This window comes from Thamnophis sirtalis, unplaced genomic scaffold (assembly GCF_051295495.1).
Source record: "Thamnophis sirtalis isolate CommonGarterSnake01/CBP01778 unplaced genomic scaffold, rThaSir2_p1.2 scaffold_7, whole genome shotgun sequence".
NCBI classification, from domain to species: Eukaryota; Metazoa; Chordata; class Lepidosauria; order Squamata; family Natricidae; genus Thamnophis; species Thamnophis sirtalis.
The window spans coordinates 89026965-89041267 of record NW_028261387.1 but is presented as its reverse complement, the minus strand read 5'-3'; the positions used below and the strand labels follow the sequence as shown (position 1 = coordinate 89041267).

At 44.8% G+C, this 14303-nt stretch overlaps 1 protein-coding gene across 1 annotated transcript in view; it reads right to left on the bottom strand.

The window, feature by feature from the left end:
* Nucleotides 1-3389: 3389 nt before the first annotated feature.
* SLCO4A1 (solute carrier organic anion transporter family member 4A1) overlaps nucleotides 3390-14303 on the bottom strand; it is a 35438-nt gene continuing 24524 nt past the window's right edge. The window contains exons 8-11 of the mRNA XM_087720569.1: nucleotides 11882-12054; nucleotides 9104-9168; nucleotides 6482-6630; nucleotides 3390-4184 (exon numbers count right to left, since the gene is read on the bottom strand). Coding sequence (XP_087576695.1) covers nucleotides 4032-4184; nucleotides 6482-6630; nucleotides 9104-9168; nucleotides 11882-12054 — 540 coding nt within the window. The 3' untranslated portion in view covers nucleotides 3390-4031. The remainder of the gene's footprint in view (nucleotides 4185-6481; nucleotides 6631-9103; nucleotides 9169-11881; nucleotides 12055-14303) is intronic.

Sequence of the window (14303 nt, the reverse complement as noted above, 5' to 3'; positions counted from 1 at the left end):
CCCGCTTCAAGGTGCTAGTCGTTACTTTTAAATCCCTACATGGTATTGGACCTGGCTACCTGAGAGACCGCCTCCTGCCATTCACCTCCCAACGACCAATAAGATCGCACAGGTTGGGCCTCCTCCGGGTGCCGTCGATTGGACAATGCCAGCTGGCGGCCCCCCGAGGGAGGGCCTTCTCTGTAGCTGCACCGGCCCTGTGGAACGATCTACCCGCAGAGATCCGGACCCTTACCTCTCTCCCGGTCTTCCGCAAAGCGATTATGACCTGGCTGTTCCGGCAGGCCTGGGGCTGTTGATTAATATCCAGCCCCACTTGACTGACTGAATGATGTATTAATTTTAAATATTGTATTTTTAAATTTTTAAAATGCTTTTATTTTGTTGTGAGCCGCCCAGAGTCCCAATGGGAGTGGGCGGCATACAAATTTTATTAAACTCAAACTCAAACTTTACTGGCGAGGAGTCTGTTTCTTTTTTCTACTAAGGCTGGGTCAAAACAGACTACCTATTTTCTCTCTAATTCTTGCTCTCTGGCTTTTTAACAGGAGATGTCAAATATTCTTAAATATTGAATTTGGACTCATCCAATCGATAGATTCTGTTTCCATACGCAAATAAAAAGCACGAGAGTTTTGTTCCCCTTCCAAATGGAAATAGAAGCAAAGCTCTTCCTTGCAGATGGAAAAAAATTATCTCACCAAGGAAAAAGGCTTGGTGTGTATTTTTATTATCAGCATGTTATTTTTTCTTTAAAAAAAATAAGTGATATATTGGCAGGAATCAATGCCTCATTTTCGCGATCTCCCCTGTAACGACACCAATGAACTTTAGTTTCCCCCCTCCTTTGTGCCAAATAGCTTGGGAAGCTTAAGAATTCAATTTAAAAATTACAAAGAAAAAAAACCCAATTACCTTCAGCAAATATATATATGAATTCAAACATTTGCCCTCACTATGCATTTTGAACAAGTAGCAATTAGACTTATATACCGCTTCATAGGGCTTTCAGCCCTCTCTAAGCGGTTTACAGAGTCAGCATATCGCCCCCACAATCTGGGTCCTCATTTTACCCACCTCAGAAGGATGGAAGGCTGAGTCAACCCTGAGCCGGTGAGATTTGAACCACTGAACTGCAGATAGCAGTCAGCTGAAGTGGCCTGCAGTACTGCACTCTACCCACTGCACCACCAACCGTTTGAGAAAATGTTTGCTGACCGATTTTGTGTATTTTGTTTTGTTAAGTTTGGCAAGTTGATTTTAGAACAGGGGTCACTAACCTTTCGGACCTCAGGGACCACTAAATTTATAATTTTAAATCCTGCGGACCACTAATGATCGGCTGGGAGGGCGTAGCTAGGTGGTCATGTGACTGGGTAGGCGTGGCCAACTCAAATGTCGCTCACGTTGAGGGGCGCCTGGCCAGCCTCTACTCACTCTTCCCCTCTCAGTCACTCCTCGCCTCCCTGCCTGGGCTCCTCAGGACCCCAACAGGAAGCAGTTACTGGAGCTAGGCATCCACCATGAGAAAGATTTGGCAAAACAGCTCAGTTCAAATTGGATCTGACCGAGAAGGAGGCTCAGAAGAAGCACCTCACTGAGGACTACGAGCATAGGCTTTCAATGCAGAGGGAAGACCTGCAAAAGTGCAAGGCCAGGTACCTGGAGGCTCAGTGGGCTGAGATGGTCAGCCAGTTCCAGGCCATGATGCAGTCCCACTGGAACGAGGCCCTCCGGCTCTTAGCCACCAGCGGCGCTTCCATCCAGCCTTCGCCCAAAGCCCCACACCAGGAGGGAGAAGCAGATCCCAAGTTGGAATTTGTGACCCCCTCCGACCTGCACAAAAAGACCCTGAAGGGGGAGACTCTCTGCAGCAGCACAAGCGTTCATTGCACCTATCTGGCCCAGGGAGCTTAGTTTGAGGATCCCTAATTTAATGCAATATAAAAAAATGCAAATAATTTTTCTGCGGACCAGCAAAAGTTTCTCGTGGATGACCGGTGGTCCATGGACCATCAGTTGGTGGCCACTGTTTTAGAAGTTTTTGGACGTAACCAGGAAGAAATCATATTGTTCTCTTTTTATCACCATTGAAATCTCTTCCGCCTCCTCCTCCTCCTCCTCCTCCATCTCCATCATCTTCTAGGAGTGTCAAACTCAAGGGCCTAGATCAGGGGTGGGTTCCTGCCAGTTCTAAGCTCTTCTATAGAAGAGGTTCCACAAATCTACAGTGCCAGTTTAGAACCGGTTCCAGCTCCCTCCCCCCGCCCGTCCGCACATCATCAAGATGAAGAGCGAGAGGAGGAATTCTGGGAGTTGAAGTCCACAAGTCTTAAAGCTGCCAAGTTTGAACACCCCTGGGTTTTTTTTTCTAAAGGGTTAGAGGTGCAAGGGTCTTGTAACTTGACAGCTTTAAGACTTGCGTGCTTCAAATGCCAGAGTTTCTGAGCCAACATTTTGGTTGCTAAGCAAGAGCATTGTTAAATGAGTTTCACCACATTTTACAAGTTGGCCACGCCCACCCGGTCACAAGGCTGGCAAGCCACTCCCACAAAGCAGGCCACACCTACAGAAGAGTTTCTAAAAAAAAATTGAAAGCCACCACTGGTTTAGATCTGGGCCACGGGGCCACCCTGGAAACAGTGAAAGACCAGCCTGCAATGCCTCTACCAGTGAATACAGAGGTCAGGAGGGCTGTGGACAGTTTGAAGGCACGGGGCAATATGGATTGAGTGTTTATTGGAAAAGGCGACTTTTGAGGGATGTTTCTAACTTACAATATTATGTGGTGTAGTTCCTGTTTATGTCAGATCCGGAATTACAACAGACGTTGCCAATTTGATATCTACCTAAATCAGTGGTGGGTTTCAAAAATTGTTGGAACCTACTCTGTGGGTGTGGCCTCCTTTGTGGGAGTGGCTTGCCACCCATGTGACCGGATGGGAGTGGCTTGCCGCCCATGTGACCGGATGTGAAATTATGAATTAGTATTCATAATTCAGAAACTCTGGCATTGAAGCATGCAAGTCTTAAAGCTGTCAAGTTACAAGATCCTTGCCAGTGGTGGGTTTCAAAAATTTTTGGAGCCTCTTCTGTAGGTGTGGCCTGCTTTCCGGGTCCACTAGTGGAACCTCTTCTAACTGGTTGGTAGATTTGACGAACTGGTTCTACCGAATAGGTGCGAACTGGTAGGAACCCACCTCTGACCTAAATAAAAGAAATTTGGAAAGATGGACTTTTCTGATGCACATATCTTCTTTGAATGGGTTTCATCACTTGAAAACCTGGCAGATCAAAAAAAAAATAAAAAAAACACCAGACCAAATAACACAAATAAATAAATAACAAATAACAGACCCCCCCCCCAAAAAAAAACAATTACCTAAGAAAGATTTCACATTTTTAATCAACAAACGATGGGTTGGCTAGACGACATTTATACCATTTTTATACCAAAGAAGCTTTTACACCAGCTTGAATGTGTGGTCCAGTGCACGGTTGGCTTATTTTGTGCTTTGTAAAGGAATGGTATAAATTTATGTTTAGCCCTTCTTTAAATAAATTAATACTGTAAGAAGTGGAGAGAAAAAAAATGGCACAAATCTTGAGGTCAGATCTGGTGTTTAAATACAAGATCAAAGCTCTCCATAAATGAGCAAGTTAAAAACAAAACAAAACCCCAACTTCTTGCATCCTGCAACTGTTGTCGCTTTCCATTTTCTTTTTAATATTCCAAGACCATCTCGGAATTGCAGTCCAGATCCGGGAGAAAATGAAGCTCATCTCTTCAAGATCCTTAGCTCCCCCTTTTCACGGTGGATAGGCGAGGATTCAAGTTTTGCCATGTGCTTTTACTGCTTGTGGGGAAAAAAAAACACAAACGCACAAAAACTAATAATAGATCTTCACGAAATTGTTTTTCCCTGCAAAAAGGAGGAAAAGAAGGCAAATCTGCAAGAAGAAGAAGAGACGATTCAGACATTCGTTCGCCAGTTTCTGGGCAATTAAGTGGTTTTGGGATAGCCCAAAGGCTATACATCGCCCTCCGAAGGCCGATGCGAAGATTTACTCTCCTGGAGATCACAGGTTCCATTTTCAGAGACAGCCGAGCTGCCGTGGAGGGATTCAGGGGAAGGGGCTTTGTAGAGCATGCAGGCTAGTAGGAAGAAACACGAGCCCATCACCTGTAAGACATCCAAATTTGGGGTTTTAATCTTTCAGCAAGAACGCCGCTCCTACGTACCCCCCGTTTCTTAGAATACACAAAACCAAAAAAAGATAATCGGAGCAGGAATTGATTGGCTCCTTGGATGAACCAAACAACTCTAAAAACATTGCTGCCAATTACCTCCCAAAGACCCATCAGATCCCACAGACTAGGCCTCCTCCGAATTCCATCTACCGGCCAATGCCGATTGGCGACCACCTGGAGGAGGGCCTTCTCTGTGGCTGCTCCGGCCCTTTGGAACGAGCTCCCCGCGGAGATCCGGACCCTCACCTCCCTTCAGGCTTTCCGTAAAGCCGTTAAAACCTGGCTGTTCCGACAGGCCTGGGGTTGACGAGTTCCCTTCCCCGCTCGAATTGTGTGACTGTTGATTGTTTTAAAATTTTCTCTGTATCCTGTTTGTTGTTTTTGCCTTGTTGGTATTACTCCCTCCCTTGGGTTTGTTAGCCGCCCTCAGTCCCTCCGGGAATAGGGCGGCAGATAAATGAAATAAACCTATAACCTATTAGCACGATGCCTCCTCCCCAGATTTCAAAGTACAGTTAGCCCTCAACACGTGGGGTCCTTGGTGCTCTCTGAGCTTGCTTGTTTTCTTGCAGACGTTTCATTACCCAACTAGATAACATCATCAGCACTAGTGCCAGCTAGCTACATGATAGAAATGGATGGATGGATGGATGGATGGATGGATGGATAGATAGATAGATAGATAGATAGATAGATAGATAGATTGATTGATTGATTGATAGAAGATAGCTAGATAGAAAGAAGATAGATAGATAGATGGATAGATAGAAAGAAGAGAGATTGGTAGAAAGAAGAGAGATAGATCATTTAGAAATAGATAGATCATTTAGAGATAGATAGATAGATAGATAGAAGATAGATAGATAGAAAGAAGATAGATAGATAGAAAAAAGATAGATAGATAGAAAGACGATAGATAGATAGAAAGAAAGAAATGGATAGATACATAGATCATTTAGAGATACAAGATAGATAGGGAGAAAAAGAAAGAAAGAAAGAAAGAAAGAAAGAAAGAAAGAAGGAAGAGAGATTGGTAGAAAGAAGATAGATAGATCATTTAGAGATAAATAGATAGAAAGATGGATGGATGGATGGATGGATGGATGGATGGATAGATAGATAGATAGATAGATAGAAGATAAATAGAAGATAGATAGATCATTTAGAGATATATAGATAGATAGTTAAAGATAGATAGATAGATAGATAGATAGATAGAAGATAGATAGATAGATAGATAGATAGATAGATAGAAGATAGATAGATAGTAGATAGGTAGGTAGGTAGGTAGGTAGGTAGGTAGGTAGGTAGATGATAGATAGATAGATAGATAGATAGATAGATAGATAGATAGATAGATAGATAGATAGATTGCAGTATTGCAGGCTAACTCTGCCCACTGTAGAGTAAAATGATTACCCAGATTGTTGGAGGTAATATGCTTACTCTGTAAACCGCTTAGAGAGGGCTATAAAGCACTATGAAGCGGTATATAAGTCTAAATTCTATTCTATTCTCTTGTCATGCTGGTGCAGTCATTAGAATGCAGTGGTGAGTTCCTACCAGTTTGGCCGGGTTTGGCTGAACCAGTAGTTGTTTGGCAGCCTGGGTTGCTGGAACCGGCAGTGACCCAGGCCTGCCACACCCCCGAACCGGTTCTCCGGGCAGCCACCATCTTATTTTGCCTTCTGAGCATGCGCGGAGCAATTTTTATTGCACTACGCATGCGTCCGTGGCACACCCACAAGCGAACTGGCAGTAGCGACTGCCGGAACCCACCCCTGTTCGAATGCCGTATTGCAGACGAACTCTGCCCACTGCCAGCGGTTCGATTCTGACCAGCTCAAGGTTGACTCAGCCTTCCATCCTTCCGAAGTCGGAAAAATGAGGACCCAGATTGTTGAGGGAATTATGCTGACTCTGTAAATCAGTCCAGAGGGTGTTGAAGCCTTCCATCCTTCCGAAGTCAGAAAAATGAGGACCCAGATTGTTGAGGGAATTATGCTGACTCTGTAAATCAGTCCAGAGGGTGTTGAAGCAGGGGTGCTCAACATGTGGGCCGCAGCCTACTATCGGGCTGTGGTCTACTCACAACCAGCCGCATGAGTGGCGGGCTCCTCTCTCCCCGCAGCCAGGCTGCCAAGCCACAAAGGTTAGGGACTCCCGTTGTAAAGCACTATGAAGCGGTATATAAAAGTCTACTATTGTGGTGCTGTTATCCGGAATTACCTTGAATATCAGACCAGCGATCAGGGTGTACCGACTCATGGAGGAGTTCTGATAGACATAACAAGATCCTTGTTCACCACATTGACTCTGCCACAGAAGACACGACTTGTCAATCATCGACCCAAAAGCAATGGGGCCCGGGATGCTCCCTGTGAAAAGACAGGAATGAGAGGTGTCGTTATATCTCCAGCATTTCATCTTACAACAACTTACTTCTGGAACAAGCTGGGGTGTCCATCATTTTTCATCTTGTCTTTTTTGGAATCGGATTTATTTTGAAAGTCTCCACTGGCTAACTTCATAATTGAGGGTGGGGGTGGGTGGGAAACAGACTCCGAAAGAACAGGCGGTAAGACAATATTCACTCAGAATGGTTCGTGACCTCTTTAAAAAAATACCAGTTCCAAGATCAACCTTATATATCAGTGACGGGAAAACCTTTTTTGCCTTGGGTTCCCAAAGCATGCACGCATGCCATCGCATACACTTGCGTGCCCATAATTTAACACACACACACCGGTGCCATGCCCCCTGTGCATGTACATGTTACACACACACATACATACACCACTGCCCCGCACATGTGCGCACAACTTTCTTGGAACCTGGGCAGGGCGAAAATGGCCTCCCCCACCTCCTAGGAGGCCCTCCGGAGGCCGGAAATGGTCTGTTTTCCGACTTCCGATGGGCCCAGTAAGTCTGTTTTTCACCCTCCCCAGGCTCCAGAGGCTTTCTAGGAGCTTGGGTGGGTGAAAACAGCCTCCCCCGACCCCCACAGAGGCCCTCCAGAGGCCAGAAACGGACTGTTTTCCAACTTCCGGTTTGCACATTGGACTGTTTTTCACCCATCAGTGGTTTCAGGGAAGCCTCCTGAAGCCTCAGGAGGGCAAAAAACGGCTGAAAATCAAGGTCAAAATCAGTTGGCCAGGGTGTGCATGTGGACTGGAGCTGACTGGGCAATACCTTGCGTGCCCTCGGAAATGGCTCCACGTGCCACAGTTTCGCCACCACGGTTATATATGTTCCCAGTGGTAGCATAACAGCAAAAGCTTCATCCTTCACAAATGGAATGTTTCTAGCTCAGCGTCTATACAGCCAGACCTCGACTTACGGCCACAGCTGACCCCCCAAATTTCCACTGCAAAGTTAGGTAATCTTAAGTGAGTTTTACCCCATTTTTACGACCTTTTGGACGCAGTTCTGAAGCGAATCACTGCAGGTGTTGTGTGAATAATGCAGGTGTTAAGTGAACTTGGCTGCCCCCGCAGACTTTGCTACTCAGAAGCAGGCGGGGAAGGTCACATGTCCCCGGACAGTGCATGAATACATGCCAGTTGCCAAGCACCCACATTTTGATCACCTGACCATAAGGATTTCTGCAATGGTCATGTGAAAAATGGTCATAAGTCACGGTGCCGTTGTGACTTCAAATGGTCGCTAGACGAATGGTGGTAAGTCAAAGACTACCTGGACTGTATTCCGACATGCTAAAATTTCAGCAGTTTAAACAAAGGGTCCTCAACTCCTGGTGTGTGGACTGGCACCGGTCAGAGGCATGCCAGCAACTAGGCCATGCAAAAAAAGCAAACCACCATCCATGGGAGGCAAGCCGCACACTAAACCATGTCCCCTCCGGTCCACGGAAACACTTTTCTCCATGGAACCCGTTGCCTGGTGCCCAAAAGGTTGGGAGCCACTGGTTTATGCCATCCGTCTGGTAAAGCCCCAAGGTTCGTTTTTCTTGCCATCTACATGTATACATCCGAACGAGGCTACTGTGTCCTAGAATGTATTTGACAGGGTTCCGACGGAGGCCCTTAATGAAATCATGAGCCTCGAGCCATGGCTTTCCCCCTTGCCTATGGCAACTCGAGAGCAGGGCAGGGATGCTTTGCGAGTTGACAGTGTGGGGATATATGCATTATTGTATGTATGTATGTATGTATGTATGTATGTATGTATGTATGTATGTATGTATGTATCAGTGGTGGGATTCAAATAATTTAACAACCGGTTCTCTGCCCTAATGATTTCTTCCAACAACCAGTTTACCAAACTGCTCAGAAAGTTAACAACCAGTTCTCCCAGACTGGTGCGAACTGGCTGAATCCCACCACTGGTATGTATGTATGTATGTATGTATGTATGTATGTATGTATGTATGTATGTATGTATGTATGTATAGTGTATATTTGGAGGTGGGGACCCTTTGAGAACTGTGTGCAACAAAATTTCATTTTAATGTATGCCGATTAGTGTACGTTCAAAATGACAATAAAGTTGTTACTCCTATTCTATTCTATTCTATTCTATTCTATTCTATTCTGTTCTGTTCTGTTCTGTTCTGTTCTGTTCTGTTCTGTTCTGTTCTGTTCTGTTCTTTACTCTCTCCTCTCCCCTTCCCTTCCCACCCCATCCCATTCCTTATTCTATTCCCATTCCATTCCATTATTTCTTCATTGTTCTCCTCCCTTCCCTTCCCTTCTTCTCTCCTTTCTTCTCCACTCCTCTCCTCCCCTCCCCTCCCCTCCTCTTCTCTCTTCTCTTCACTCCCCTTCCCTTCCAGTATCCGAATTAAGACAAAACACGGAGAAGGCTACAGATTTTGCCTGGATACTATACCTAGTGTTCTCACAACAATCCATTGGATTCCTAGTGCGAAGGACCGCTGCCTGTCGGAAACACACCTAGGACACATAAAACAAACATTTAAAAACAAAGGCAAGCAGGATCAGCGCCACAGAGTGATTTGAATGCAACCGTTCTGTATTTCCCCCCATTGCCATTAAGCGTCAGAATGAAGTTAACCACACAGGGATGGGTACAACGAGCTGGACAAAGGCTAGGCATCTCTTGGGAGGTGGGGCAAGCAGAAGTGACAAAGGTTTGTTGTAAGGCAAATGCCATCCCATAGCTACAGGTAGTCCTCGGCTTAAAGCAGTTCATTTAGTGACCGTTCGAAGTTACAAAGGCACAGGAAAAAAGTGACCCATGGCCATTTTTCACAGTTACGACCATTGCAGCATTCCCATGATTCAGGAGTAAAATGCTGAATAAATTTTAAATACTTTAAAAAGTTTTTTAAAAAGTTCTGATGATCGCATGTTGCACAGCCAAAAACAGGAGGTGGGCGGGGCCAAAAATGGGTGGGGTCCATTTTTGTAAAGAGGGAAAGAGAGAGAGAGTGAGAGAGAGAGAGAGAGAGAGACAGAGACAGAGAGAGAAAGAATGAAGGGAGAAAGAAAGAGAAAGAAAGAGAAAGAAAGAAAAAGAGAGGGAGGGAGAGAAAAAAGAAAAAGGAGAGGAAGAAAGGAGTACAAACCTGGCACTAGACACAGCTTCAGAGGATAATCCAGGGCTGGAAAGCACCTGGAGGTCATCTAGTCCAACCTTGCTCCAGCAGGACATTGTTAAAGTGAGTTTCTGTCTTTTGATCCCCCAGTTACATAGCAATAGCAATAGTAGTTAGACTTATATACCGCTTCATAGGCTTTCAGCCCTCTCTAAGCGGCTTACAGAGTCAGCATATATTGCCCCCAACAACAATCCGGGTCCTCATTTTACCCACCTCGGAAGGATGGAAGGCTGAGTCAACCCTGAGCCGGTGAGATTTGAACAGCCGAACTGTAGAACTACAGTCAGCTGAAGTAACCTGCAGTGCTGCATTTAACCACTGCGCCACCTTGGCTCTGACTAGTCACATGAACCCACCAAGCCACGCCTACCAAACCACACCCACTGAACTAATAGTACAATTTTTTAGATTTCACCACTGCCAGGATCACATGATCAAAATCCAGACCCTTGGCAACTGACATTTACGATGGTTGCAGAGGGGGTATTCAGACGGTTCAGACTGGTTCACCTGAACCAGTACTGGAAATCGCGGGTGGGCCCCACCTGCCTCGGCTCCATGCTGTCCTATTTAGGCACATTTTTTTAGCCGGGCGCATGCGCAAAAGGCACGTGTGTGAGCAAAGCACATGTGCTGAAGGCTGGTTGCATGCGCGGCGAACCGTGGGTAACAAAATGTGGAACCCACCGATGGATGGTTGCTACGTCCCAGGATTATGTGATCCCCTTTGCACTCTTCTGACAAGCAAAGTCAACGGGGGAAGGCAGACTCACTTTAACAACCTTGTCACTAACTTAACAACTGCAGTGATTCCCTTAACAACTGTGGCAAGTAAAGTTGCAAAATGGGACAAAACTCACTTAACAATTGTCTCACTTAGCAATGGACACTTTGGACTCAACCATGGTTGTAAGTCAAGGACCACCTGTACTTGTGCACACTGATAGGTCTCCACATTATAGGTTAAATATGTCCTTAAACACAATGGTGTATCCACAGGCATGGGATGGCTTCACCCCATATGATTCATTAGAATGATAAGAGTTACGTAGGTGGTTAAATGGACTGATTCATTTGTCACTCGGGATGTTGTAGGAACTTAGGCAATTGTTTTAAGCAGGTTGTTTTACCAGACTATCCCACTTACTATATCTGTGGTCACCATATATAACACACACAAGGTAAAGGTTCCCCTCGCACATATGTGCTAGTCGTTCCCGACTCTAGGAAGCGGTGTTCATCTCCGTTTCAAAGCCGAAGAGCCAGCGCTGTCCAAAGTCGTGTCCGTGGCTATGTGGCTGGCATGACTAAACACCGAAGGCTCACGGAACGCTGTTCCCTTCCCACCAAAGGTGATTCCTATTTTCCTACTTGCATTTTCAGACGCTTTCAAACTGCTAGGTTGGCAGAAGCTGGGACAAGTAATGGGAATTCACTCCATTATGTGGCGCTAGGGATTCGAACTGCGGAACTGCCATGCTCACATCAAGTTAGGATATAAGATGTAGCTTAAACCCAGTTTTGTTCCTATAGCCAATGTGTAATAACTAATTTGCCTGCAGACTTAATTTCAAAAGAAAGAGAGAGAGAGAGAGAGAGAGAGAGAGAGAGGGAGGGAGGGAGGGAGGGAGAGGGAGAGAAAGCAAGAAAGAAAGAGAAAGAAAAAGAAAGAAAGAAAGAAAGAGAAAGAAAAAGAAAGAAAGAAAGAAAGAAAGAAAGAAAGAAAGAAAGAAAGAAAGAAAGAAAGAGAGAGAGAAAGAGGGAGGTACTGGAGTTTTTATCAGGGGACTCCAAACTTGACCACTTTCAGACTTCTGGACTTCAACTCCCAGAATTCCTCACCGAGCCAGGCAGGCTGGGGAGTTCTGGGAGTTCAAGTCCACAAGTCTGAAAGTAGCCAAGTTGGCGGGCTGAGGAATTCTGGGAATTGAAGTCCCCAAGTCTTAAAGTGACCAGGTTTGGAGACTCCCGGTTCAGATAGCTTAAAAAAAACATTCTTTTTGCCTCAGCTTTGAGCAAATAAGTCTTATTTCCATGTAGCTTACCGCAATGTAGCTGTCAACGCAGGAATGCTACTTAGGAATGTGAAGAGAATGATAACAAACATGAAAACCAAGAGAAGAGTCCTCCTTTCACATGAAGATGTACACTTCCCTGCCGCAGCCAGGCCGGAGACTGGAGTGTTGGGTTGAGCAATGCAGCTGCATTCATGATAAACCTTGGGGAACAAAGACGGTACTTTAGAACAGGGGTCTCCAACCTTGGCAACTTTTAAGACTTGTGGACTTCAACTCCCAGAATTCTGGGAGTTGAAGTCCACAAGTCTTCAGGTTTAGAAGAGCCACTACACAGTGTAACACGGGGGTGTCTTATTTCTTTTCTCTGGCCAATATTGCTCAGGGGAAACAAACCACAGCTGAGTGGTACGGCTCATGTTTTGCTTGCAAACCTTCCTAAGAGCCGAGGTGGCGCAGTGGTTAGGGTGCAGTACTGCAGGCCACTTCAGCTGACTGTTATCTGCAGTTCAGCGGTTCTAATCTCACCGGCTCAAAGTTGACTCAGCCTTCCATCCTTCCGAGGTGGGTGAAATCACGACCCGGATTGTAGTTGGGGGCAATATGCTGACTCTGTAAACCGCTTAGAGAGGGCTGAAAGCCCTATGAAGCTGTATATAAGTCTAACTGCTATTGCTATTGCTAAATTCAGCCCACAGCAACTGGTTATGCATGTGTACAGCATCTGGCCTGGACATGTACATGACTGAGGGAACTGTTACGTCTAGTCCAATGAAGAAAAAGACTAGAATGATCAACCAACCATTCATTCATTCATTAATTCATTAATTCATTCATTCATTCATTCATTCATCCATCCATTTTTTAAAAAGATTTTTATTAACAAACATGTAAAATACACACACACAAAAATTAGACGTACACCACATTTACACAATACAATACGAACAGGAGCTTCCTGTTCTTTATAATAGCAATCATCAATCGATACCGCTCACCTTATATTATTTCCCCTTCTATTGTATTTCATTTGGATTTCACCATTCTTAATCCTCTTATTTTACTCATAACTATTATTTTTTGAGCTTTCTTATATTCCTTCAATGATTCTTGTTTCTTTCCTCCACCCACCTATACCATTTATTCCATATCTGGTGGAATTGTGATTCTTCTTTTCCCTGGATTTCTTTAGTTAGTTTATCCATTTCAGCACAGTCCATAAACTTTTCTTATTATTTCATCTTCGCTTGGGATTAATTTGTTTTTCCATTTCTGGGCAAAGGCAATCCTTGCCGCCGTAATTATATGTAGTATTAAATACTGGATTTCTTTTTTTGTATTTCACAGTCATTATTCCTAATTAAAAAAAACTTCAGGTTTCCATTCTATTTTACCCCCTGTTATTGCCTCCAGCCAATTTTTGATCCTTTTCCAAAAAAAATTTAGCCTCCTCACAGGTCCACCATAAATGGTAATATGTTCCGTGTATCGATTCATATTTCCAGCATTTTGGGGAGGTATTTGTTAAGATTTTAGCTAACCTTGTTGGTGCCAGGTGCCATCTGTGTCATTCAATCAATCAATCAATCAATCAATCAATCAATCAGAATAGAGCTGGAAGGGACCTTGGAGGTCTTCTAGTCCAGCTGCCTGCTCATGCAGGAGACCTTATAGCATTTCAGACAAATGGCTGTCCAGTCTCTTCTTGAAAGCCTCCAGTGATGAAGCTCCCACAACCTCTGAAGGCAACTTCTGTTCCGTTGGTTGATTGTCCTCATTGTTAGAAAGCTTTTCCTTAATTCCAGGATGCTTATGACATGACAGCAGTGTCCCAGTACTTAAGAGGCTGCCACAAAGAAGAGGGGTAGGTGGGTTAACCTATTCTCCAAATAGGCTGAAGGCAGGACAAGAAGCAATGGATGGAAACTACTCAAGGAGAGAAGCAACCTAGAACCTAGAACATAGATCCGAGGTGGCGCAGTGGTTAGGGTGCAGTACTGCAGGCCACTTTAGCTGACTGTGATCTGCAGCTCAGCGGTTCAAATCTCACCGGCTCAAGGTCGACTCAGCCTTCCATCCTTCCGAGGTGGGTGAAATGAGGACCCAGACTGTGGGGGCAAGTTGCTGACTCAATTTGCTAAAAAAAATTGTAAACCGCTTAGAGAGGGCTGAAAGCCCTATGAAGCGGTATATAAGTCTAATAAATAAATAAATAAATAAATAAACAAACAAACAAACAAACAAACGAACAAACTAAGGAGAAATTCCCTGACAGTTAACCAGTTGAACAACTTTCCTCCAGAAGTTGGGAATAGCAATAGCAATAGCAATAGCAGTTAGACTTATATACCGCTTCATAGGGCTTTCAGCCCTCTCTAAGCGGTTTACACAGTCAGCATATCGCCCCACAGTCTGGGTCCTCATTTCACCCACCTCGGAAGGATGGAAGGCT